General features: G+C 39.4%; 1 protein-coding gene across 2 annotated transcripts; it reads right to left on the reverse strand.

The window, feature by feature from the left end:
* On the reverse strand, positions 1 to 24,276 carry INTS14 (integrator complex subunit 14). 2 transcript variants are annotated; one of them, XM_043982172.1, is made up of 12 exons: positions 24,092 to 24,276; positions 17,591 to 17,871; positions 16,468 to 16,575; positions 13,977 to 14,132; positions 13,100 to 13,218; positions 12,535 to 12,677; positions 10,028 to 10,120; positions 8,329 to 8,470; positions 7,558 to 7,691; positions 4,929 to 5,047; positions 4,051 to 4,116; positions 1 to 1,092 (listed from the first exon to the last, which is right to left on the reverse strand). In XM_043982172.1, exons 2-12 carry the CDS (start codon positions 17,810 to 17,812, stop codon positions 841 to 843), a joined length of 1,554 nt encoding a protein of 517 aa, XP_043838107.1. In that variant the 5' UTR covers positions 17,813 to 17,871; positions 24,092 to 24,276; the 3' UTR covers positions 1 to 840. The 2 variants fall into 2 exon arrangements, with proteins under 2 accessions (XP_043838107.1, XP_043838106.1); XM_043982171.1 differs by having other exon boundaries at positions 8,329 to 8,473; positions 24,092 to 24,275.
* Between the last annotated feature and the right edge of the window lie 990 nt (positions 24,277 to 25,266).

The raw sequence follows: 25,266 nt of genomic DNA on the forward strand, positions 1-25,266 counted from the left end.
TATCAGTCACCATTTTGTAAAATCAAACATTTTATTGTTCATTTACTGTAAAACTTAAAAAAAAAAGCCCCAATCGATTTTATATGTATTAGATATCTGGTCATTGTTTAAAACTGCATCTTAAAATAAACAGCATCATCAATATCACCAGTTTGCTTAAGGTCTAACATGGGCAATCTCTTGGCTGCCTGAGTTGTTCATTCCAAGTGCAGATGTTAGAGAAAAACTCCTGTCCTTTCGCTAGTTGGCTTTTTTTTTTTTTTGCAGGGCAATGAGGATTAAGTGACTTACCCAGGGTCACACAGTTAGTTAAGTATCAAGTGTCTGAGGCCACATTTGAACTCAGGTCCTCCTGAATCCAAGGCCAGTGCTTTATCCACTGTGCCACCTAGCTGCCCCCCGCTGGTTGGCTTTTAAAACAGGAGAGCAAACATTTTCTGTAAGACAGGGAGAGAGAGCTCCTACTGGTGAGTTTCCGTACAGCTGTTCACGGATACAGGGAGCTCCACTCCCAGCCAAAGCTGCCTAGGAAGTTTGCATAGCAGAAACAAACACTGTCCTTCAAGAAACCAGAGCCTTTGACACCCACTTCTCCCCACTATGAAAGCTAAGGTATTAACTGCTTCTAAGAATTTTTTTTGGAGAATCTTTAGTCAGCTTAGCAATTCCAATACAAGTGGTTTTTCTGAGGCAGTGTCAGGGTAGGGTCCTTTGTAGTATTCCAGAGGCTAGCCCACAGCCTGGAAAGGGTTTCATCTCTTGACTTGTCTTCCCACTTTGGAAGTCTCTCTCCCCCCCCCCTTTTTTTTTAAAAGGAAATGTTCCCCAAACAAGCCAGCTTCATATTCTTTCAGTGCTGCTTCCAGAAAAGTCTGTCTGAAGGGGAGTGATATTGTGATCATAAGCTGCATAATCAGAGGTACCGGTACTGGCCAGTTTGAGTTGCCTGGCAGCATGGGATAGCTGGAATGCAGCGTCAGGGTGGGCTGTGTCAGGGAGAAGGGTGCACTCCCTTTCTAGCATGTCAGCAACTCCCTTCAAGAGATCCAGGAAGCCAAATGCCAGGGCAGCCTTTCGTAAACGGTTTAGCTCCTGAAACAAAACAATGAAATACTATTTTGGAATGAGTCTTTTTCATTAACAAAAAAAAATCAGCAACCAACAAACGTTTAGGCACCAATTATGTGTCATATACTGGGGATATAAACACATGTACACACAGATAAACATAAAGAGAACAATGACAAAGGAGTTTGGGAGGGAGAATTCTAGAGTTGGGGAGGTCAAGAAAGGCTCCATGCAAATGGTACTTGAACTGAGTCTTGAAATTCTTTAAGGTGGAGGTGAGATGGGAGTGCATCACAGGCATGGGGAGGGGACAGTCGGGGTAAAAGCACAGAGACAGGAAATGAAGTGTAGTATAAAGAACACAGAGAAGCCCAGCTTGCTTGGATCAAAGTGTTGGAGGGAGAAGTAATGTACATTAAAATTGGTTGTTTGGTTTGTTTTACGGGGCAATGAGGGTTAAGTGACTTGCCCAGGGTCACACAGCTAGTAAGTGTCAAGTGTCTGAAGTCGTATTTGAAGTCAGGTTCTCCTGAATCCAGGGCCAGTGCTTTATCCACTGTGCCACCTAGCTGCCCCCTGTACACTGAAATTGGAAAGATGGGTTGGTGCCAGATTGTGAAGAACTAAGAACTAAAGAGGTTTATATTTTATGCTAGAAGCGATAGGGTATCACTAGGGTTGATTAAGGGAATGATATAGTTCTATTTGCAATTAAGGAAAGTCACTTGGAGAGTAGTGTGAAGGATTGACTAGAGTAGAGAGATATTTGAGGCAAGGGGATCAATTAGGGGATTGTTGCAATAATCTGGTTGACAGGTGATGAGGGCCTGAACTAACATGGCATCTATATAAGTAGAGAGGTGGGCAGCTAGGTGGCACGGTGGATAGAATTCTGGTCCTGAAGTCAGATAGACCAATCTTCCTGAATTCAAATGTGGCTCCAGAAAAGGCTGTGTGACCCTGGGCAAGTCACTCAACCCTGTATGCCTCAGTTTCTTCATCTATAAAATGAGCTATTGAAGGAAATGGTAAGCCACTTCAATACCTTTGTCAAGAAAACCCCAAATGGGTTCATGAAGAGTCAGACACAATTAAAGCAACTCAACAACAACATGTATGTAGACAAAAGTCATATGGAAGAGATTTTGTGGAGGTATAAATGTCAAGATTCTGCAGCTATGGGATAAGGAGTCAAGGTAGCATCAAAATTATGAATCTGAGAGGCAAATAATGATGGTGTTGCTTTAGATAGAAATAGGGAAATTTGAAGAGGTAAAAGTTTGTTTTTTTTAATGAATGAGAAAAAAAATGAACTACATACACACACACACACACACACCATCTCCTCTCATTACCTTTGAATCACACCTGGTTTTTAAAACAATTAGTATCATTTTGGGGGGGAAAGTGATGATTTCTATTTTGGACATGTTTAAGATGTCTCTAGGATATTCATCTTAAAATGTCTCTTAGATAACTGGAGATATGGGGCTAATGATCAGGGGAGAGACTAGGGCTGGCTATACTGATCTCTGAGAATCATCTGCACCAAAATGCTAACTGAACCTGACTGAGGTCACTGAGAGAGAGTATAGAAAGAGAAGAGGAAGCAGAGGACAGTGCCTTGGAGAAAACCCATAGTTTGATGGTGTGTTATTGATGATAAGCCAGCAAAAGAGACCTAAGAAATGGTCACAGAGGTAGTGGGAAAGCAAGGAGAACATCATATATATATTTGCAGGGCAATGAGGGTTAAGTGACTTGCCCAGGGTCACACAGCTAGTTAAGTGTCAAATGTCTGAGGCTGGATTTGAACTCGGGTCCTCCTGAATCCAAGGCCAGTGCTTTATCCACTGCACCACCTAGCTGCCCCAAGAACATCCCATATTTAAGTGTCTACCAGTGCTCAGAAATTTGTTTTGAAAAGTTAAAAAATGCATTTGCCAGTATTTTTATGCATATGTGAGTACATGCCGGTGAGTGTAAAAGGCCTGGTGGCGATAGGGCTCCTCTGAACAGAATACCTGATGGGAATACAATGAACTCCAGCTATACTGTGCATCAGACTATGTTTTGGACTAATACATTTGGAAAGTCTAAGCAAAAAGTGAAAGTGCCCAATGATGTTAATGCCATGCTAATGGGAGGTGTAGCATAGCAGCACCTGAAGGCAGAAAACCTGGCTTTTGCTCTTCCAAGATCAAGAGATCACACTTGGGCCATTTCTACTTAGACATGGCACCAACGATGACAAACCAGGCTATTCCGTGCTGTTCTTTAAATGAATTTCAGTTATATTCTGGAATAACAATGGAGTCGAGAAACATCAACGTTTCCTCCTTCTTTGGATCTTTGCTACCTCTTCTGATGACCCTAAAGCTACCTCTAAGCCAATTCATAAATACTTATTTTTCACAAATAGTTCTGGGAAGCAACTTTTCTCTGCTGTGGTGAAATTGTTGAAAAGTTTGGGGTTTCAATGAGGGTGGGGGAAGGGGAATGGCTGAACAAACTGTGACACAGAAATGTAACAACATATGCCATAAGAAACAACAAATATGAGGAATTCAGAGAAAAGTGTTGAGACCTACATGGAATGATGCAGAGTAAAGAAAACTGAACCTAGAACACAGTATCCACAATGACTACAATATTATAAATGAAAACAATACTACACACAGGTGAATTGAGATCCAATTCAATGACCAATGATGAAATATACTTCCCTTCTCTCAGGGACTATGGATGCACAATGTTGCACGCACTATCATTAATGGTTGTTGTGTTGGTCAGTTTTGCTCTACACTGGGGGTATCAATAACTTTAAAAAATTTTTTTGAGTTATTTACAGTCTTAGGAGATTAGAACCTGATATGAATTCACAAACATTTAGATGTATCTTATCCCAGATGGAAATAATTATTGATACAAAAAGCCTACCCCAAGGTAGGACCCCCAAGTCCTTGATCCCATCACACTCACCTTATAGAATGTTTGTGTTTTTTCAGGCAGTTTTCTTGCATTTCTTAAAATCTTTTGTACATCTGTCTATTAAAGGAGGGAAAAACTTGTTATTAATCAGGTAGGGAGATGAAAAGTGGAAAAGACTGAGAAGTTTTTCTGAACATACAAATTTAATAAAATATAAGAATTCCACTTCCTAGATCTATCAGTATAAAGACTCCTCATGTCTGACTATTTCTGTTAGGTTTTTTTTGTTTGTTTAATATAGGCATAGTGTTTTCTTAGGAGTTTTATAAATTTACATGAAGCACTCACACATCCTCTTGAGGGGCAGGTCAATCTGCAAATGATGTTGTAAAAAAGAAACAGATATAAAACTTTAAAAATTTAAAAATGACTCATTTGTGGTAAGTATAGCTGTGTTTTTCTTTTCAGTTTCATGACAGCCACATTTTAAAAATTTTGAAGTTTTGTACATGCTTTCTTTTCATGAGCTCACTGCCTTCCTTCCAAGGAGACTTGTAGGTATATGGCTAGGAGCTGCCTGGGCCACCAGAGAGGGAGGACTTAAAAGAATGAGAAGCTTTTGCCTCCTAGTATCTGTTGGACAGGAAATGAGGAAAAGCCACAGGATGAGCAGAAATGACTTTCTTGGTCCTGTGCCCCAAATGCCTCTCCTGATTTTGCTTAGTTTAAATGAACAAATAGAAAATGTGCTTCATGGGTAGAAAATTACAGATGTGATTTTATTTTAAAAAGTTATTACATTTTAGCAGGAGGAATATTACCCTCATGGGAATGAGTACCTGTTTCTTTCTGCCACCCTACCTGCCAAATAGGGGAACTTTTGAATCACAGCTCCAATCAGTGATGACAAAGCAAAGAGAAGGAGTTACCTGTAAGCCACTTGGCTTAATCCACACAGTCACATTCTGGGCATAGCTGCGCTTGTTCTTAGGTTGCAAGGGGAAAGGACTCTTGTTGTCATCTTCACCATAAGGATTTTCTTTGGCATCTTAAAAGAAATGAAGTTTCTAAAAATGATGCGCTAGTGAGCTTAGATAAAGAAAATAACATTTATACCTAAAGGACATTAAACTCATTTCTCCAAACATGAAGTTGAATTTCTAATCAGTACACCTAATCAACCAACAGCAGAAAAAAAAAACTGGAAAAATGAAGTTTAAATTCTCTCTAGAGAACTCAAACTTATGTCAGGTTAGTTTTCTACTAAAAAAAAAAATTCCAATAGTTTCTCATTTATCTATAACAGGGCTAGGGAATCTCTTTTATGTAAGACCACTATCTTGGGTCATAGACCCAAAGAAAAAGTAAACTGAGGTTCACATAAACAAAAAAGAGCTTGTCCATTTTTTATAAGAAAGAATTACAAACTCATTCTACTCATTTACTTTTAAAACTAATAACAGGCAACCTAAGACTACAACAATGAACAAGAAATACGAAGAAAATGATGAAGGACAAGCAGAGGGAGATAGACTTAAATGGAGAAATATCTCCATCTTGTGGCACTTTCAGGCATTGCCCCATAAGACTCCTAGGACTAAATTTCATTTAACCTATATGCAGAAATGGAAGTATTACTAATGGGTACTTGTCTTCTGTTCCAGGTATTTACTAATTGTAACTTATGGGTTCAAAGTAAGTTCTTCACCCTTGTCCTCATAGCTCTCTATAATCTAATCTCAATGTTCTATGTACACTCATTTTAACCATGCAATCCTATTTTAACTTCTGGCCAATATAAACCATCTCTTCCAGGGAGGTAAGACTCCACCCATGCCACTCTCATTCTTATATATAGTAGCACTTAATGCCAATAGTACATATTTTGGCACTTAAGTATTTACTATCTTATGCTATTCCAATAGTTTTTATGTGATGGCTTATGTAACACAACTTAATGCTTGCAGGCTCTTCTGAGTCACTTGAGAGCAGATTTACTGGAAACTATGCATAGCCAAGAGGTCTATGAATTCCTTTTTGGGATAATGGATGGTGATAATATTTGGCTTCTCTGTCTTACATAATGCCTGCATGTGTGTATGTGTGTGTGTGTGTGTGTGTGTGTGTGTGTGTTTGCTCAAACTAAAGAATAAGCCAGCTTCCCCTCATTCTTTTGTTTGTTTTTTGATGAGGCATTTGGGGTTGAGTGACTTGCCCAGGGTCACACAACTAGTAAGTGTCAAGTGTCTGAGGCCATATTTGAACTCAGGCCCTCCTGAATCCAGGGCTAGTGTTCTATCCACTGCGCCACCTAGCTGCCCCTAGAGATTCTTTTACATGCCAGATATTGCTGTAACATGAGGTAAGCATGGGGATCATGGAGCCTGGGATGAAGGCTGCGAGAAGGGGCTGACAAATTATCACTGAAACAAGGGGGTCACCTGATGCTGTCATTATGAACACTTCTTCCTCTCATAAAACTATATATAGAAGTAGACAACAAAGAGGAATTGGGTCACAGAACTCTGCTGTCTCAATCCAAAAGTCTTTTGTTCCAAGAAGCCTGCTGTGCATGTCAGCACCGGTAATGCTAGTACACAGGGACAGGACATGGCTAATACCACTTGAATACCTAAGCATCCTTTTGCTATCAACTTTAATGATTCAACCTTTCTGGTGGATGGGGCCAAGTAGTTCCTTTGCCCCAGAGCCAGAACGAACATGATACATTACACTAATACAGTAATACAGTATGTCTTGTTTATCCAATGAAACTATAAATTCACTAAGGGTAGATGTAGTAGCTTATATTTCTTCTCTGTCCCCCAAAGCACCTAGCAGCATGCTAAGTGAATGCCATGTGCTTAGTAAATAACTACTGGATTAAATTGAAAGAAATTTCCTATTGTGGATGGGAAAGTCTACTTGAAGATGCTTGAAGTCACACCCTCCAAAGGATTGTTTTGTTTTTGTTTTTGTTTTTGCAGGGCAATGAGGGTTACGTGACTTGCCCAGGGTCACACAGCTAGTTAAGTAAGTGTCTGAGGCTGGATTTGAACTCAGGTCCTTCTGAATCCAAGGCCAGTGCTTTATCCACTGAGCCACCTAGCTGCCCCCAAAGGACTGTTTGTGAACAACTTGAAAAACTCTTTACTTTGCAGGATTACTAGGGTTTAAAATATCTCATTCATGGGCTAAGTTTGAAAATGAAGTTTTACTTTTTTTAAAGTTAGCTTTTCATTCTATTTAAAAGGAAATCTGTTGGGGCAGCTAGGTGGCGCAGTAGATAGAGCACCGGCCCTGGAGTCAGGAGTACCTGAGTTCAAATCCGGCTTCAGACACTTAACACTTACTAGCTGTGTGACCCTGGGCAAACCACTTAACCCCAATTGCCTCACCAAAAAAAAAACAAAAAAACAAAAAGGAAATCTGAGAGGTTTATTCCACATTCAAAGAGCATAGTGATCAAAGGAGGGAGTTCACAGTCCTCTTAAGGACTGGATAGGGTAGCCAGAGAACTTCTAACACAAAGGAGTGAGGATCCTGTAAAAGTTGTACCTGAAATAGGTCCCAGTTGTGCCATTTTCCCCAACCAAGGAAGAGGTTCTGGGCCCGGCTCAAAGAGAGACATCATGAGATTTGATTTCTTCTTGCTGTCAGCTTGAGAATACAACATTCCATGCCATTCAGGCCTGTGTGAAAAAAAAATACAGAAGACCAGAGGAACATCTCAAACCTGCTTACCCCCCAAATCCAAACTTAACATTTAACAAGTCTACTCTATACTCATTTTTTGCCTAAAAAGTCAGTTACATCACTGATATAAAATCCTATGTCTGTAAAATGTTTCCTGTGGGTAAAGCCATCTCTAGAAGAGACATAGGGTTGAGAATTCTGTTTGTCTCCTAACTCTTTCTTGCCTATATATTATACATAGATATATAAATAGATATCAATCTAGAGATACATATATCAATATATGATATATAACATGTATAATATCTATAGGCTACATAGATACATGTATAATATAAATATGTATATATGTCTCTATACACATATACATAATATATCTAGCTAGATCTAGACATGTCTCCCTCTCCCTTTGTTTCCTCACTTTCTAATATATGTGCGTAAAATATAACACAACACATGCATGTATGTAAACATGGATGTGTATGTATATATGCATGTACATTATACATATATAAAATAAGCAATATGTAGAATAAAATGGATTTCCTTCAAATTTGTAAATTAAGTTTTTGCATTTACTGAATCAGAATTCCTGACAGGAATGACCTTTAGATAGACTCAAAAGATCCTTACCCTAACTGAACAATTGCCACCATTCCTTCTACTTTCAGGCTGCCATGGAGCAGGACACAAAAGTTGGGTATTTTACCAGCAATCTGATTAGCTGAATTTTCATCTTCATTGTCATCAGTGATGCCTGTCCCTACCTCATCACCTTCTATGCAAAAACAAAGAGGGAAACTGGTCAAAGTTCAAATACAAAATTCCCTGAAAAACTAGAGGAAAACAGCTTTGTCATGCAAGTATACATTTGTAAAAGTTTTCTGGAAAGCAATCTGGCAATACTAAATAAAACTTAAAAAAATATGTATACCCTTTTAACCTAATAATTCCAATTATGGGAATATAACCTAAAAGTGTGTTCTTGTTGTTGGGTTTTTTCCCAAAGAAAAGGGTTATCCTGAGGTTTTCTTTACATGTAGTTGCAAAAAAAGGGGAATAAAACCAAATGACCAACAAGAGGAAAATGGTAAAATAAACTAATTAAAATGTATGGAATACTGTAATATAATTAAGGTTGACAAATATGAGGAATGCAAAGAAATTTAAGACCTTTCTGAAATCACACATACACACACACACAGAGAAGAACCAAGCATGAAGCATATGATAACCATGATTATGACCATTTAAGAGAAAATGTAAATGTAAATGAATGGACAAAGAATCCTGATGGGAAGTCTGGGAATGGAAAGTTGTTCTGATACTTTAATGTTAAAATTAACCAATTTAGAAGGCAGTAAGCTCTTAGAACTCATGACATGATCACTCCAAAAAACCTCCAAAAGAAATTAACCAATTTAGGACAGAAATTTTTCTTTTGTTTACAGTCAGTTAATAAAGCTGAAACAGTCTCTTTCCATCCCAACCACTCTCTCGACATCTCCCCATCTCATAAAACACGCTGAGGGCTGAGGGTTGGGGAAGAGAGAGAGAGAGAGAGAAGAATCAAAATAATTATTGGGATTCTGAAGATAGACATTTTTCTTTTGGAAACCAGCCAATGCAAATAAATAAATAAATAAATAAATAAATGTAAATAAACAGCTACTACGCAAAACCTAAAGAATGTAAAAGTCAGTTTTCCAAAGGATCCTTTAGAAGGAAGAAGAATAAACAAGGAGAAATTCTATTCTGCAGTCTCAGGGGGCTATGGAGGTTAGCAAGGGTTCTGAAGGTTATGACAGAAGAATACAAGTTCAAGCAGGTCTGGCATCAAGCTGGAAAGATCTTGAGTAAAGGCCAGTTGGATCAATTCCATTGGCCAGTTCAATCAGCAGGTTAGATGAGGAATATTTTGTTCACAGACACTCCCAAAGCCCATTTATCCACTCAAACCAAAGGGAGCTGTAATATGTGTGTGGTGGGCAGTGGAGGAAGTACCTCACCAACAAAGTCACAGATCCCTTGAGTTTTTCAATTATGCATTATCTTTATCCAAAGTGAGAGTGCCTTGAGAGATTGAGGACCCCGAATGCCTCACAGCACCTCATATGATGTCTTGCATCCTATGAGACCCTGAAATGATCAAGTGACAGCATGGGATATGGAGCAGCACTACAGTATTTCTGATTTGTTAGGCTCTGTACAGTTTTTTAACCCAGTTACAACAATCTCTCCCCCTCCAAAATCTGACAAAGTGAATATCTCTCTTTAACTACATGGATTATGAGATTTTTTTTGTATACACCCCAAAGTTAAAAGAACTCACCTTTGTTAAGAGCAATGGGCAGGACCAGATGCCTAGACAGAACTGGGGGGCTTGAAATATCAGCTATATCTATAAAACCCACTATTTCCAGATCTGCAAGAAAATTTTAATTCATATGTTAGGCAGGCACTAAGCATCTGTCCTATTTTATTTAAACATGAAAATGCAAATTTCAATAATGTAATTTTTCAGCTGAATTCAAGTGTGATGAGCTTAATGGGAAAGTTATTAAAAATTCCTATTTTTATGTATTATCTTCTCATTTGACAAGCTTCCCAGAAAATGAACGCAGTTATATCTTTCTTCTAATGAATTCAAGTTACATTATACATAAGATAAAGATACAATTCTCTATGGAAATAGATGGAGCGGAGGTCATAACTGCAGACATTAGCCCAAGGAATACCCCAACTGAAGATCACTAGGGGGAGTCCACTTTCAAAGCAGATATGATCTGCCTTCTGTGGGGAAGATGAGAGTTTACTTTTTTTAAGGGGAGGATTCTTAAATGAAGGAAATAATTTGAATGCAAAACTGAGGTCAAGGCCAAAAGCTGATGAAATGGTTTATGAGTGGCTAAAGTTTTTAGGCCTTTCTTTTTACTTTATGAATGGTTAGGTTTTTTTCTTTTTAAACTTTTTAGCAGCTATATTGTATGTACTGGAATAGTTCCTTGAATTTACTGGAAAGTTAAACAAAAATCAAAACCCTGTTGTTAGCTACAACTGAAAACATACTTCTAATGAATCAATAACAGGTTTTGAAAAAAAAACACCTTAATTCCCCTGATAATAATCAGTACCAAAAGTTGGATCAATTCCATTGGCCAGTTCAATCAGCAGGTTGGATGAGGAATTTTGGGGAAATACATCAGCAACATAATAAGGGGCTTATAATGTTTCATACCATGAAGAGAGCAACCTAACTAATGGGGTTTAGCCAACCCTGGCCAGGAACTCTATCACCAGAAGTGACTGTTAGAAAGGTGATCATTTCTTTGGGGAAAAATAAGAAAATCCAAAACTCATGAATTTCCTCAAACTCTTGAACTCTGCATGCCACAGGGTTCCCTTCAGGTAAGCAGTACTCAAAGGCTGAACAGCCCCGTCTCTTCCACTCCTGCCATCTTTCACCCCAGAGGAAAGTGGCATAGCTGATCATGTGAAGCACATGGAGTCGGAAGCCTTGGTTTTGAATCTACCTCCATCACTTACTATGTGATATTTCAGGTCCCTAAGCCTTAGTTTCCTCATGAATAAATTGGTTAGACCCTCACAAGGCTGTGTGAGGGTTCAAATGAAAGCCCTTTGCGACCATGACAGTGCCAAATAAATGTGAAGTAGCATTTTTTACACTTTACATTTCTCAACTAGAGTTTACAAGAAATAAGAACTCCACACCTCATTTTCACTTAGCTATGCATGGTACTAGCAGCAGAACAAAAGCATTCTAATATATATTTTATAGTTGCAAGGAATGTCTGAAACATCTCATTCATTCAAACCCTTCAGGTCACAGATAAAGAACCTGAGGTGCAGTAAAAGGAACTGAAAGCTCAGGAGTAAAAGGGTCAGAGCTGAAGTCAGTACAAGCAACTCCAGAAGCCTTGCCTTGCCTTGCCTATGGCAATGATTGTTATAATGACATTCTAAAGGTCACCACTAAGATTCAGTAAGGACGACAGTCTTAAGGATTTTATGGCATTTGGACATGTGTAGTAGTCCCTGAATATGGCTTTCAATTGTGGGTACTAGCAATAATGATCATAATACCTAACATTTATATAGTACTTACTATGTGCCATGCGTTGTACTAAGTGATTTACAAATATGATCTCATTTGAGCCTCACAACCACCCTGGGAGGATAGGTACTATTGTTATCCCCATTTTACAGATGAGCAAACTGAGGGAAATAAGATTAAATGGTTTGCCCAGGATTACACAACTAATAAGTGTCTGAAGCTGGATTTGAATTCAAGTCTTTCTGACTTTAGGCCTGGCTTATATCACCTGAAGCTGGAAAGAACCTTAGAAATCTTCTAGGGGCAGCTAGGTGGCACAGTGGATAAAAGCACCAGCCCTGGATTTAGGAGGATCTGAGTTCAAATCCAGCCTCTGACACTTGACACTTACTAGCTGTGTGACACTGGGCAAGTCACTTAACCCTCACTGCCCTCCCAAAAAAAAAAAAAGAAAAAAATTAAAATTAAATTGTGTGCCCTTGGTAGTAGCAAGTGGCAGAGCCAGGATCTCCTCTGACTTCAAATCCCATGTTCTTTTCCCGAGGAAATTAACCTGTGTTCTGGATATAAACATGTACAAATTGGCTGCCACTTAGACATCACAACCTCCTGTCCAAAGCAAGTTTTGATAACACCATGACCAGTAATAGTGCCAACACTATGTGTCAAATCTAGAGGAAAGAAATAAGCTAGGAGAGGGAAGAGAAGCTTAACAGGAAAATAGGAGAGAAAAGTGACATGGGATTATGGTTTTAAAAAATTACCTGTATTTATTACTTTAGGAATAGGATCAATTTCTTCATCTATAATAAAAGGTTCTGGTCTAGGGAAGACTTGCACATCAGATGTTAAGTGACCACATTTGAGAACAGCATGGAAAGGTGTATATGCCAGGTCTATCAATTTCCTAAAATATGATGATTCATTATTAAATGCTAGAGTAACATTGAAAAGCAATTGAAAATACTAATTAAAGATGTAAAGTTGTTTTCATTTAAAATTAACCCACAACTGAAGTCTAATCACTTGATTTTTAAAGTACAATGAAACATGACATATTAAGAATATAAGAATTTATCTGAAAAAAGCCCAATAGCAAATCCATTCTGAAAGTGATGAATGGTTGTGGAGATATAACCACAGACATTGCCATTTCAGTTGTACTTAATTAAAAAATATCAGTTATACTGATCATTACATCTTTAAAATGGGCAATACAGGGAAATACAATGGCACTGTTCAAAATCACAATACAGGTGTTTGGGTTCTAAATGTTAAATTATAATGACAGATTATAAGAAAGTTGTTAAATTCAAAGCATAGACTCACCCAAACATAGACTGTACATTCTTCAAGCACAGGGGGCCATCAATGGTAAAAATCTGTCCTTCACCATTGTTTAAGTCTATGAGTTGTTCAAGACAATCTAGGGAATCTGAACTCTGGAGCTGTAAGGCAGGAAAATCTCTCTTAAAAGATGTAGAAAATAAAGCACTGACCCTGGATTCAGGAGGACCTGAGTTCAAATCTGGTTTCAGACACTTGACACTTACTAGCTGCGTGACCCTGGGCAAGTCACGTAACCCCAATTGCCTCACCCCCCCAAAAAAAAGATGTAGAAAATACCAAATAAATATTAGCTCGCTCAGGTCAAGGCCATGATAGCACAGACAATAAAAACCAAGCTATTTTATGGCAGACAAGGGGAATGATAACTATAACAATCTTTTTAAAAACCCAACTAGAACAGTCTTGATTGAAGGAAATTAGCAAAGTTATTTCATAACATGAAAATATCACTCTCTCAGAGGTGAACAATTGGTATTTACCCATGATTTTCCCTCCAAGGATGTCGAAGTATGTTTTGTTTTTTTTTTAAACTACCTCTGGTTTGTTTTTTAAGTAAATGGAAAAACTGAGAAATGTTTATTAATGAAACATACAAAAAGACAATGTTTCTGGAACTAAGACTCAAAGTCTGCTTCTTTCAGTATTTCTTTAGGCACAAACTGAGATACTGAGATAAAGTGGTAGAGACGCTTTACTACAGAAGAGAACATCTCAACCATTCATCATCTAAATAGTCCAGAGGAAATGACTTCAGGTATACTGCCATGGAGTTGTACAACAATGTAGAATTTTAAAGAGTACTTGGGAGTCCATCAAATCATAGTTACTAGTTCATTGTTAAGGTAGAAGAATTTACCTCTTCCAAGTTTGCCATGCACATGATGTATAACTTAGATGGAAAAGGGAAAGGCAGAGGAAATCTGTTACTGTCACTTCGTTGATTGTGAGTCGCTAGCGAGTGGCGCAGTGAACCTCTCCCAATGCCTAGACATCCATCGGTTACTAGAACAACCTATTTACAGAAGAAGGGAAAGATGTATAATTTAAATAAATACATACTTAAACAATAAGACAAAGTTTTAACTTTTCCTTAGTTGTTTTAACAATTAAAATCTTCTAAATATTAAAAAAAACACCAATACCTCAAGACCCATTAAGTGTTACATTCTTAAAACTAGACTACTATTTCTTGACTCAGAGTCTGTCAGCAATCCCATGATAATCAGCTCACCCCCTTCACACATGAACTTGCCTCTTAGGCCATACAAGAACAAGGGTCAGACCCTTGACATACTACTACTGAGAGGTCAGCAATCCCTGTCCTAAATGAACTATAAACTCCACAAAAATATTTTCTTACACTTTTGTTTAATATAAAACCTGTATACTGAAGCCTTTGTAAATGCATCCATCTCTAGCTGCAGATGTTAATGTATTCAATGCAATGAATAGACTGAATTGCAAAAAATATTAATTTCTTCATTACTTTCTAAGCATTATGAAATTATCGCACATTTTTGGAGCATATTCTCTATTTATACACAGTGTGCCTGTTTTCAGTATCCCCTGGTTGGATATTTGGTCAAAATGGACCATCACTATAAGATTACTTATGTGCTTATTTAATAACCTGTAATGACAACAAAATGGTATAGGCTCCTTCAAAGAGTGAACAACTGCTAAGGAGGAGAGGGCACCTGAAAGGGTAATCTGTCAAGGGGACAGTCAATTTACTACAAGGCAATTACATCTTCCAGGCACCACCAAATGTTTTATGTTTCATCCTTTACTTATGACACGGGCTCTGCCAGACGCTGTGTGATAATGAAATGTTATATATAATGTCAAAATGAGAAGTATGTGCTGCATCCAGATAACAAAGATATATTATAGTTGTCTAAAATCTTGGTAACCAAATCTCACATTAAACCAAACCAGTTCAGTAACAGTTGATGCTAAGATGCATTATTATTAATGACAGCTGTCATTTGTAGACTGATTTTCTTAATAAAAAACAAAAAAAACTATTTTGAGCTGGAACTGCTGAAAGATTCATAAAGCAATCTCAGACTGATTTCAATTCAATTCAACAACTATTTAGGAAGTTCCCGCTATATTCAAGGCCACCCACAAGGTACTATTCCACTGTGGCAGCAGGGAGGTGACTCTGGGTTCTCCAAGGCTAAGCCAGAGGCCTGTGGGCTCTGTCATGCTTTTACTACATCAGAACTGCTTTGAGTATGGGCCTGGTAACACTCTAAATTGGCTTTCTAAGGACCAACCTAACATATTACTCATTAGAGGAAGTTGACCACACAGTGATGAAATTTTTAGCCAGCGTGAGTCATGAAACAAAGAAAAATACAAAATGGCTTCCAGTCCTATGAGGCTCCATTTCTACAATGACTATAAAAGAAAAAGGGTTAGAGAGTGCTAAGAATAATAGATCAGTTACTGTCTATAAACATGACTGTTGGAACTCTAAACATGAGTACCAACACACACTAATTCTAGGAGGAACTGAATCATTTTGATTTTGACATTTCTGCTATAAATGGAACCATAAAACAAAATAAATTCAGATTAGCAGAAAGGAAGTTCAGTTTCTCACCATAGAGACAAATAAAAGCATTGGTTCAATTGCTTTTATCATTTGCCTAAACACAAGCAGAAACATCATTCAATGGGATGCTTGCTCATCTGGTATTGCAATGCTCATGGCACACAGTTGTAAACAGATTTTCATAAAGAAACGGCAGCTTATATGCCAACTTCTGTTGTAGGGGATGAAGAGGTAGAGAAACTCAAGGAAGAACTTACTAAGACCTCATAGGGGAGGAGAGTGAAGGATATGTTGGAAAATGTAGTCCAGGACCAAGAGATAAGAGATGGAACATTTGTAGACGATACAGAGGTCTCACACCTATGTATCATGAAAACCTTCATACAGAAAGTCAGGAGGTGCTGGACCTGTCAAGTACCAAGTAACCTCATCAAAACTGAAATCGATGGGAGCAGCTAGGTGGCGCAGTGGATAGAGCACCAGCCCTGGATTCAGGAGGACCTGAATTCAAATCCGGACTCAGACACTTAACAATTACTAGCTGTGTGACCCATGGCAAGTCACTTAACCCCAAATGCTTCACCAAAAAAAAAAAAAAAAAACCCAACCAAAAAAAAAAACCCCCCAAAAAGAAATTAAGTAACAAGGATTATAAGAAACTACATAACAAATTTCTATACACAGAAATATTGCAAAGTTTAAAGAAATTATAAAATCTATCTTTTATCAAATGTTTCACAATGGTTAATATCTGAAATTCAGTGAAATGAAAATGAATTGTTACCTGGCAAGGAATGGAGCCACCCCATTCTTGTTGAACAATATTGCAAACACCAAGTAATGCTGACTCTAAACATGTTTTATCATAATCATCCATATTACTCAATGCTTCCTAATTGAATAAAAGATAAAGTTACTTATTATTCTTTACCGCAGTAACTACTTCCAAAAAAACAACATGAATTGTTTGAGATGCCAATATTACATAAAGAACACTATGTTCCTAAGATCCAGCTAGTCCAAATTTTAAATTATCCTCTAAAATAAAACCGTGAGAGGTTTTAACTTTTTTCAGACAAAGAGACATGAAGTCAAGAAGCCCCAGGTTGGGTAAGTCACTTACTCTTACTCTCTACATCTATAAAATGGGGATAACCTCCTAGTGTTGTTGTGAGGATCTGAGGTAATGGAAATAAGAAACTTAGTAAACCTTAAGGTAGAACACATATACATACATATATACACATGTCCATATATGTATGTGAACACACACATATAGAAGAGCTATTATTTTTAGTACTATTACTAATAAAGAAAAATTTTAAACCTTTCCTTTATTCTTTCTTTTTACTTAGTGGAATTCCAAACAACTCATCCAAATTTACACCTTTATGGCTGAACAACTATAGTTGGGCCAAGACAGAGAATCATTAAACTTGGAATGTCTTAAAAATGTACCCAATGATTCCCAGTATTTTTAGAAATACTAAACCCCTGAAAAGGATTGTCTTACTTGGGATCTAAGAAGAAAGGAGTGTAGTACAGAAGGGAGGAAGGCATGGCTATCTGTTTTACACTTCTCCTCTGGGAATTCTGTCAAAAACCAAGGAGAAGGGTTGTGGTACAGAGAGAGAATCTGTTGTGAACAGCTTAGAACTCTTCCGGGTAAGGTTTTAAGATATACCAGAAGATTCTACTCTACTACTATTTGCAGCACCTGCTACATAGCTATGCTTTAATATCAAGGACCACTAGCCTTGCAATTCCAGATTTACTGTAAAATATGATATCGATGCTTGTGAATTCAACATGGTCAGTATACCAAATACTCCATCTCTTACTGTACCAGTGCTTACTACAGTGCCTGATACATAAGTCCTTAATCAATGCATGTTGATTAATTTTACCTGAAGAGTGTTATAATCTCTTGTAAAAGGAACCATCAACTCCCAAAGTGAAGAAAAAACCACCAAGGCTGTAAACTCAAGCTTGTAATTGGTGGCCATGTGCTCAAATAACATGGTTAAACCGTGGGCAGCTAGGTGCTTTCGTTGATATTCTTCTGATCCCTCGATAGAGACAGGTCGAGTCATAGAGAGTGAAACATCCATCACCACCACAGTCGGCATGATGAAAATATTTGTATTTCCAACAGACAATTGTACAAACAGCTATAAATGAGAAAATGCTGCAAGAAAGGAAAATAAGTATTTGTTTACATATAGGAAAACAGGTTTTTTATTTTCTTTTCTTTTTAATTTTTTTTTTTTTTTTAGCGAGGCAATTGGGGTTAAGTGACTTGCCCAGGATCACACAGCTAGTAAGTGTTAAGTGTCTGAGGCCAGATTTGAACTCAGGTCCTCCTGACTCCAGGGCCGGTGCTCTATCCACTGCGCCATCTAGCTGCCCCAGGTTCTTTATTTTCTACCAAAATTTCTACCAAAATTTTCTACCAAATTGAGACAAAGGGGAAAAGAATAAGCCCTATACTCTATGGATGAAAGGAGAAGACAAGCTGAGAATTAGATGATAAATGAGTATGCTGCTGAAGGAAGCATTTCTAAAATTATTTTGGCCACAGATAACTCCTGAGTTTGAAATATACTGACAAAACTAATAAGTGATCATTTACATGTGAGGCTGGCAAACTATGGCCAGAGAGACAAATCTTGCACACTGCTGACCCCTTAGTTAGAGGGTCTAGACATACGGAATAACTCAAAAGGGAACTGGGGAATTAAGTTTACTTTCATACCGCACCCTTCCCAAATGTTCCATGTAGTAAACATTACGCATTTATTTCCAAAGAGAAAATATCGTTTATATTGAGTTTTTCTCCAAGGATTACTAATCATATCAGGTAGACCATAATAGATCTGAAGACTCTACTTTGGGAAATACTGGTTTAAGTCAATGACAGGGTCACCACAGAAATGCTAAGTACTTGTGAAAACCTGGAAATGATGCCAAAGCCCAAGAACAGAGGCTTAAGCAAAGTATGGTATATTTAGGCCACAAAACACTATGTGGTCATTTAAATGCCAACTATGTAGGTTACACCAAAATTTGAAAATGTGTACATATATGGAATGTTAAGTGAAAAAAATCAGAACACAAAGTGGTACATATACGCTGATAACAATACAAAAATATACACAGGTCCATTAAAAGAAGAGGCTATGGGGAGATCTACATAGGGTCTCATAAACATTCAGTTCTTTTGCTACAAAGTTGCTAAAATTTCTAATTTTTTTAAAAGGCAAACATCTTGGGGGCAATTAGGTGGCACAGTAGATAGAGCACTGGCCCTGGATTCAGGAGGACACACCAGCTGTGTGAACCTGGCCAAGTCACTTATCCCCAACTGCCCCCCCCCCCCAAAAAAGGCAAACATCTCATCTGGATGTGCTAACAAGAGTTCAGGAACTAACAACAACAAGGATCAGGCAAACTCTTATGCTTAGTTTTTATTGATCCTTAAATTACAACACACATGGTCCCCAATGATCAAGTTCCATTCCCTAAGTTCATGAGTGAGAATGATAAAATACATGATTAGGTTCTTAGAGCAGCAAACAAAAACCTACTGAACATATACTATTTCTAAAGAAGAGGTCATAGGGAAAAATCTGAAATTGTAAAGCATGTATAAACAAAAGTTGAGAACTATCTTTACATGTAACGGAAAAAATAAAATATCTCATAAAAAAAAAGACCAATAAAAAAAAAAAAGAAGAGGTAATAGGGATATGTGGAGAGGTAGACACCCCTGTCACCCATCCTACTCATTTAAATCTAGTTTTTGAAAGTAGATTCATGTGCTGACTTCTTCAATATTGCAAAGATATGGAAAATATTAAAATTTAAATCACGTATAAGGACTTCCCTCCCATGAGGAAAAGGAAAAGAAAGGGGAAAAGCATTTGTGTTGTTGGAACAGGGTGATGGTTATTCTTCACCACCTGAGAAGGCTGATACAATAAGACATTTTTGTTTCTTTAAAACACAAATTGGTCTCACATACTTTCTAGGCTTCTTGGCTTTGGTGGCTTCCCCCACCAAACTAACTTTCTAATAAGTCTGGGCCCCTGGACACTGAAGTTGATCTTGTCTGTCTGATAAATTAAAAAACACACATACACACACATTCTGGTATCTTGTGTTTGTATTCCATTTTATATATTTTGTTGTGTGCTCACCTTTAAAGCTAGTTTGGACAATGCTATAAGCCTAATGTGGTATGGTAGGACAATGCTAGGGGCCCACTGAAATACTGGGGTAAACATAGCTGTCTTTCAGACAATTAATTCTAAAGGGCACAGGGAGGGACAAATGTGGAAACTGGCAAATAAGTTGGGGAGTGTGCCTAGGAAGTCAATCAGGATGGTTGAGATCATGCCATGTAAAGTACTAAATTAAACAGGACATTTTTAGCCTTCTAGAATGAAGAACCAACAAAAAAGTATTTATTAAATACTTATTATGTAACAAGTACTGTGCTAAGTGTTGAAGGTACAAATCCTAAATTAAACCAGTCCCTGGCCCTCAGAGAGCTTATATTCTAATAAAGGGAAACAATATAAGAGAGTGTTAGCCAGGAATGGTTGTTTGGACCTGGGAAGCTGGATGGTTAGTGGAATAATAGGGCACACTCTACTGACAAACCCAGAAAAAAAGAACATTTGGGAAGCTAAGATACCTCTCTTCAAGGATCTAAAGGACTCCCATGTGTAAGAGGAATGAGACTTGTTTTCTTTGACTCTAGAATGCACAAGTAGGAGTGATGAGTGGAAATTGCGAAAGAGAGGCTATCAGTTCATTGTACAGAAGAAATTCTAAACCATCAGAGCTGTCTAAAAGTAGAAGGGGATGTCTGCAGATGTCTTCCTTCACTAGAGTTCTTCAAGAAAAGGCTGGATAACCACACGTTGGATATGCTAGAGTGGATTCTTGTTTGGCCTCTGAGTTCCTTTCCAACTTTCAAGGTAGAATAGATGAGGAGTTGAACTCAACAGAGGTGAGAAGAAAATACATCTACAGTAGTAGGAATGGATGATAAAGGGGAAGATTCCATAGCCACACTCTAGTTGGTTAAGAGAGTTGGGTAAAGGGGGAGGAAAAGGAAAAGGGCCAGAGGTATACTAGTGGGCAACATTCAAGCAGCAAGACACAAATATCCATTAGTACTTGCTACTAATAATCATAAATACATATAATTGTGAAAAATGGATAGGGGATCAACTTTATTTAGGGTCTGTGACCATTCCTCTGGATGATATCAGATAATTGAACCTAATCAAGAAACATTACCTTCTCTGCATGCTATGTATTCTAGGGGTATCTCTGTAGCATTAGTAGAGACTAAATACTTCCATCTGGTATTATAGAAGGAGGCTAAATACCAAATGAGAGCTACAACTCTATATTAGAACCAGAAATCCCCAGGTCTGAAGGTAACTGGGCACTCCTCTATAGCTTCCTAAGGAATTCTTAGGGGGCAGGTAGGTGGCACAGTGGATAAAGCACCAGCCCTGGGGCAGCTAGGTGGCACAGTGGATAGAGCACTGCCCCTGGAGTCAGGAGTACCTGAGTTCAAATCCGACCTCAGACACTTAACACTTACTAGCTGTGTGACCCTGGGCAAGTCACTTAACCCCAATTGCCTCACTAAAAAAAAAAAAAAAAAAAGCACCAGCCCTGGATTCAGGAGTACCTGAGTTCAAATCCGGCCTCAGACACTTGACACTTACTAGCTGTGTGACCCTGGGCAAGTCACTTAACCCCAATTGCCTGCAAAAAAAGAAAGAAAGAAAGAAAGAAAGAAAGAAAGAAAGAAAGAAAGAAAGAAAGAAAGAAAGAAAGAAATTCTTAGAAGGATAATAATTGCCTAGGCTACAACTACTACCTAGTACTGAATATCCAGCAGTATAGAACTTTGGGGGCAATCTTTAACTTTAGAGATGTAGACATAATTGCTGCTAGATTATAATTTACACAGGATTTACCTGGTAGGAGGGAAGCCAACAGAGAAAATCTACCATATTCACCCCAGAAAAGAAAGCACAGATGAATCTTCTCCCCACCCCCAACCAAATACCTCAGAATCATAAAATATTCTAGCTGGGAGGGGCCTTGGAGATCTGCTAGTTCAACCTCCCTATTTTAAAGAGGAAGCTTCCACTCAGAGAGGTGAAGTCTGAGGTAGGCCATGCAGCTAATTAATGGCAGAATGAGACCCTGATGCATGGTATTTCTATTCCTATAATTTTCTTTTCTGGCTTGAAATATTCACTGCAAACACCCATCTTTTCTCCCTAAAGTACATTTTGTTGTTACTGAGTCCTATAGGTAATATTGACTCCCACCTTATTTTACTCCCTGGATAAGTAGTTTTGGGGATGTCAAGAAAGGAACCACAGGGATTAAGGAAGAAACACAAAAACCTCCTTGTTTAAAAAAAAGTCCTACAGAATTTACTAATTAGGGATTCACAAGTTTTTAAGTCTCCCTTTTGAGGAGAAAACACCAGGAAGGTTAAGCATCTTGGTCATCCAGCATTATTAATATCAATTGTTTTAATCAAATCAACACCTGGAAGACACCTGCCTTAGTGAAAGAGTTTCATTTTGTTGGGGTTTGGGGCTGGGAGAAGATGGGAAAGAAAAGAAAGTCTACCTTTAGCTACCATCATAGGCCAGCCTCCTACTTTCACAAAACCTTCCTCCATATCTCCCTGAATTCTTCCTTCCATCTTTATTATGAGCATTAATAAAGAGCCATATTTTTCAGTCAGAAAAGCCTACCTTCTTAAATGTTTAGAGTTTCTTTCCTCAGTTGGTCAGTGTGAGTTGATTCTATTTTCTCTAAATTGCTTTATCCTAAATGAAGACTATTTTGACAAAATACAAATGAGATTATTCATTGGAAGTACTTTGCAAAATTTGAACTAGGTGACATAGTAGATAGAGTACAGGGCTTGAGTCAAGAAGAGGTCAAATCCTGCCACACACACTTCCTAGCTGTTAGACTCTGAGCAAGTTGCTTATATTCTCTGAGCCTCTATTTCTTCATCTGTAAAATGGACATAATAGCATTTAATTCATAGTGTTGTTGTGAGGAGCAAATGAGATTATATATCTAAAGCACTGTGCAAAACTTAAATGTTGGCTATTTTATAAATGACAATTGTTACTATTATAGATCTAGGGAACAACTGTTACAGCAGGAATATAGGATCACAGGTAGATAGATAGATAGATAGATAGATAGATAGATAGATAGATAGATAGATAGATATAGATCATAGCTGGAAGGGATTTAAGAGATCACCTGGGGCAGCTAGATGGCACAGTGGATAGAGCACCGGCCCTGGATTCAGGAGTACCTGAGTTCAAATCCGACCTCAGACACTTAACACTTACTAGCTGTATGACCCTGGGCAAGTCACTTAACCCCAATTGCCTCACAAAAAAAAAAAAAGAGAGATCACCTAATCTAATACCCTAATTCTACAGACTGAGGAAACTAAGGCTATGAAAGGAAATATGATTGGCCCACGGTCATAAGACAGAAAGGCAGCCAGATATATAGAGTACTGGGCTTGGAACTCATCTTCGTGAGTTCAAAGCCAGCCTCAGACACCTACTAGCAGTGTGACCCCGGGCAAGTCACTTAACCCTCATCACCCCGCAAAAGAGAGAGAGAGAGAGAGAGAGAGTGGGGAGAGAGATCGATCGCTGGGCCAACGGTTGAGTGAGTGCAATGCAAAACAAAGGTTGCCTACCCACATGGAATGTAAGCTCCAGGAGGGGCGCTCCCTTACAACGCTTAGCACACTCACTGCCTGGCAACTAGCATACGCCTAACAAACGATAGCTTAGAGGTCTTGGGCCGTAGGGCCCAACAAAAGCCGAGGCTTAATAAACCCTTGTTCAAAGAGTGAGGGATGGTCATTTGCCTTCGCAGGGAGTAAAGCTGGGGCTTTCCGGGTTCCTTTCCTTCTTTTCTAAGGATGGGGAGAACCCTTCTGAATCAGCTCAAGGCACTTTTAGGAGGCAGTCCCGAGTCGGGGGGTGGGTATCTCTGGGGTTCCCTGCTAATAGGGAGACGCCTCCCCCAAGGACCCAGCCGGGGCCCCGGCCTCCCTCCCCTGCTACTGGAGACAGAAGGGGGAGGGGAATAGGATTGGGAAAGGGACGGTCGTTGGCCCTGGGGGGCGGGGCAGGCCGAGGACCCAAAGCTTAGGGGCCTCAGTGAGCTTTGGCCACGAGAGACCTGAGCACAGGTGGAGGCCCGCAGGCGGTGGGGCTCTGATGCTACATTTCCCCCACCGCCCGTGCCTCTCCAGACACCTCCTGGGACCCCGGAGGTCCTGCTCCTAGCTCTCCATCCGCCTTCTCTAGACTCACCCCGCGCCCATCGCCGGCCACCGCGTCCGTCAGTCTAAACCTTCCCCCTCAGCACCAAGGCCGGAACTTTGGGGCCGCACGAGGAGGAGACCCAGGGCAGCGGCAGACAGCGCCTGAGACTGCGAGCCCAGCCCCAGAGGAGAAGGGCGGGGCTGAGAGGGGAGAGACTGAGAAAGGGGAAAGGGCGGGGAGGAGGAGAGGAGCTGAGAGAGGGGAGGAGGCAGGAGGAGGGGCGGGGCTGAGAGGGAAGGGTGAGGGGCAGGGACTGAGAAAGGAGGGGGCAGGGAGGAAGGGTGGGGCTGAGAGAGGAGGGACTGAGAAAGGGGAACGGGCGGGGAGGAGGAGAAAAGTTGAGAGTAGAAACAGGGAAAAGAATGAAAGGAGCTGGGGAGGAGGGAGGAAAAAGGGAAAGGGGGTAGAAAAGGGACGAAGGAAGGAGGAGAGGCGGGTCTGAGAGAGGGGAGGGAGGAGAAAGACGAGCTGGGAGGGGGAGGGGTTGAGAGAGGGGCAGGAAAGGAGAGTTTAAGGGATGAGGGGAAGAGAGGAGCAGGGGAGGGGCTAATAGGGAGAGAGGGGAGAAGGGATGGAGCTGTGAGAAAGAAGGAGGGGAAGAAAGAGGAGCAGGCAAGGGAAAAGGTTGAGAGAGGAGGCTCAGACAAGGCTAAGAGAGGGGAGGAGAGTGGATAGAAAGGGCTAAAAGAGGGGAGGAGAAAGAAGAGCAAGGGAGAAGGGTTGAGAGAGAAGAGGGAAGGGCTGAGAAAGGGGCAGGGATTTTAATAAGCAACCTTCTAAGTTCCTAGAGGGCATCTAGGTGTGCAGTGAGTGGTTAGAGTGCTCAGCCTGCAGTCTGGAAGATTCATTTTCCTGAGTTCAAATTTGACTTCAGACAGTAACTAGCTGTGTGACGCTAGGCAAATCACTTAATTCTGTTTGCCTCAGTTTCCTCATCTGTAAAAGTAAGGTGAAAAAGGAAATGGCAAACTATTTCTGTATCTTTGTCAAGAAACCTAATCACAAAATGTTCCAAGCACCAAAAAGTACAAAGAAAACAGCAGCAACAGGAGCACCATAAGTAGTAATAGCATTGGTAGTAGTGGTGTTGGTAGTAGTAGTGGTTGTAATAGAAGTAGTAGCTACTACTACTAGAGGTGGTGGCGATGGTGGTGGTGGTAGTA

This window comes from Dromiciops gliroides, chromosome 2 (genome assembly GCF_019393635.1).
Source record: "Dromiciops gliroides isolate mDroGli1 chromosome 2, mDroGli1.pri, whole genome shotgun sequence".
NCBI classification, from domain to species: Eukaryota; Metazoa; Chordata; class Mammalia; order Microbiotheria; family Microbiotheriidae; genus Dromiciops; species Dromiciops gliroides.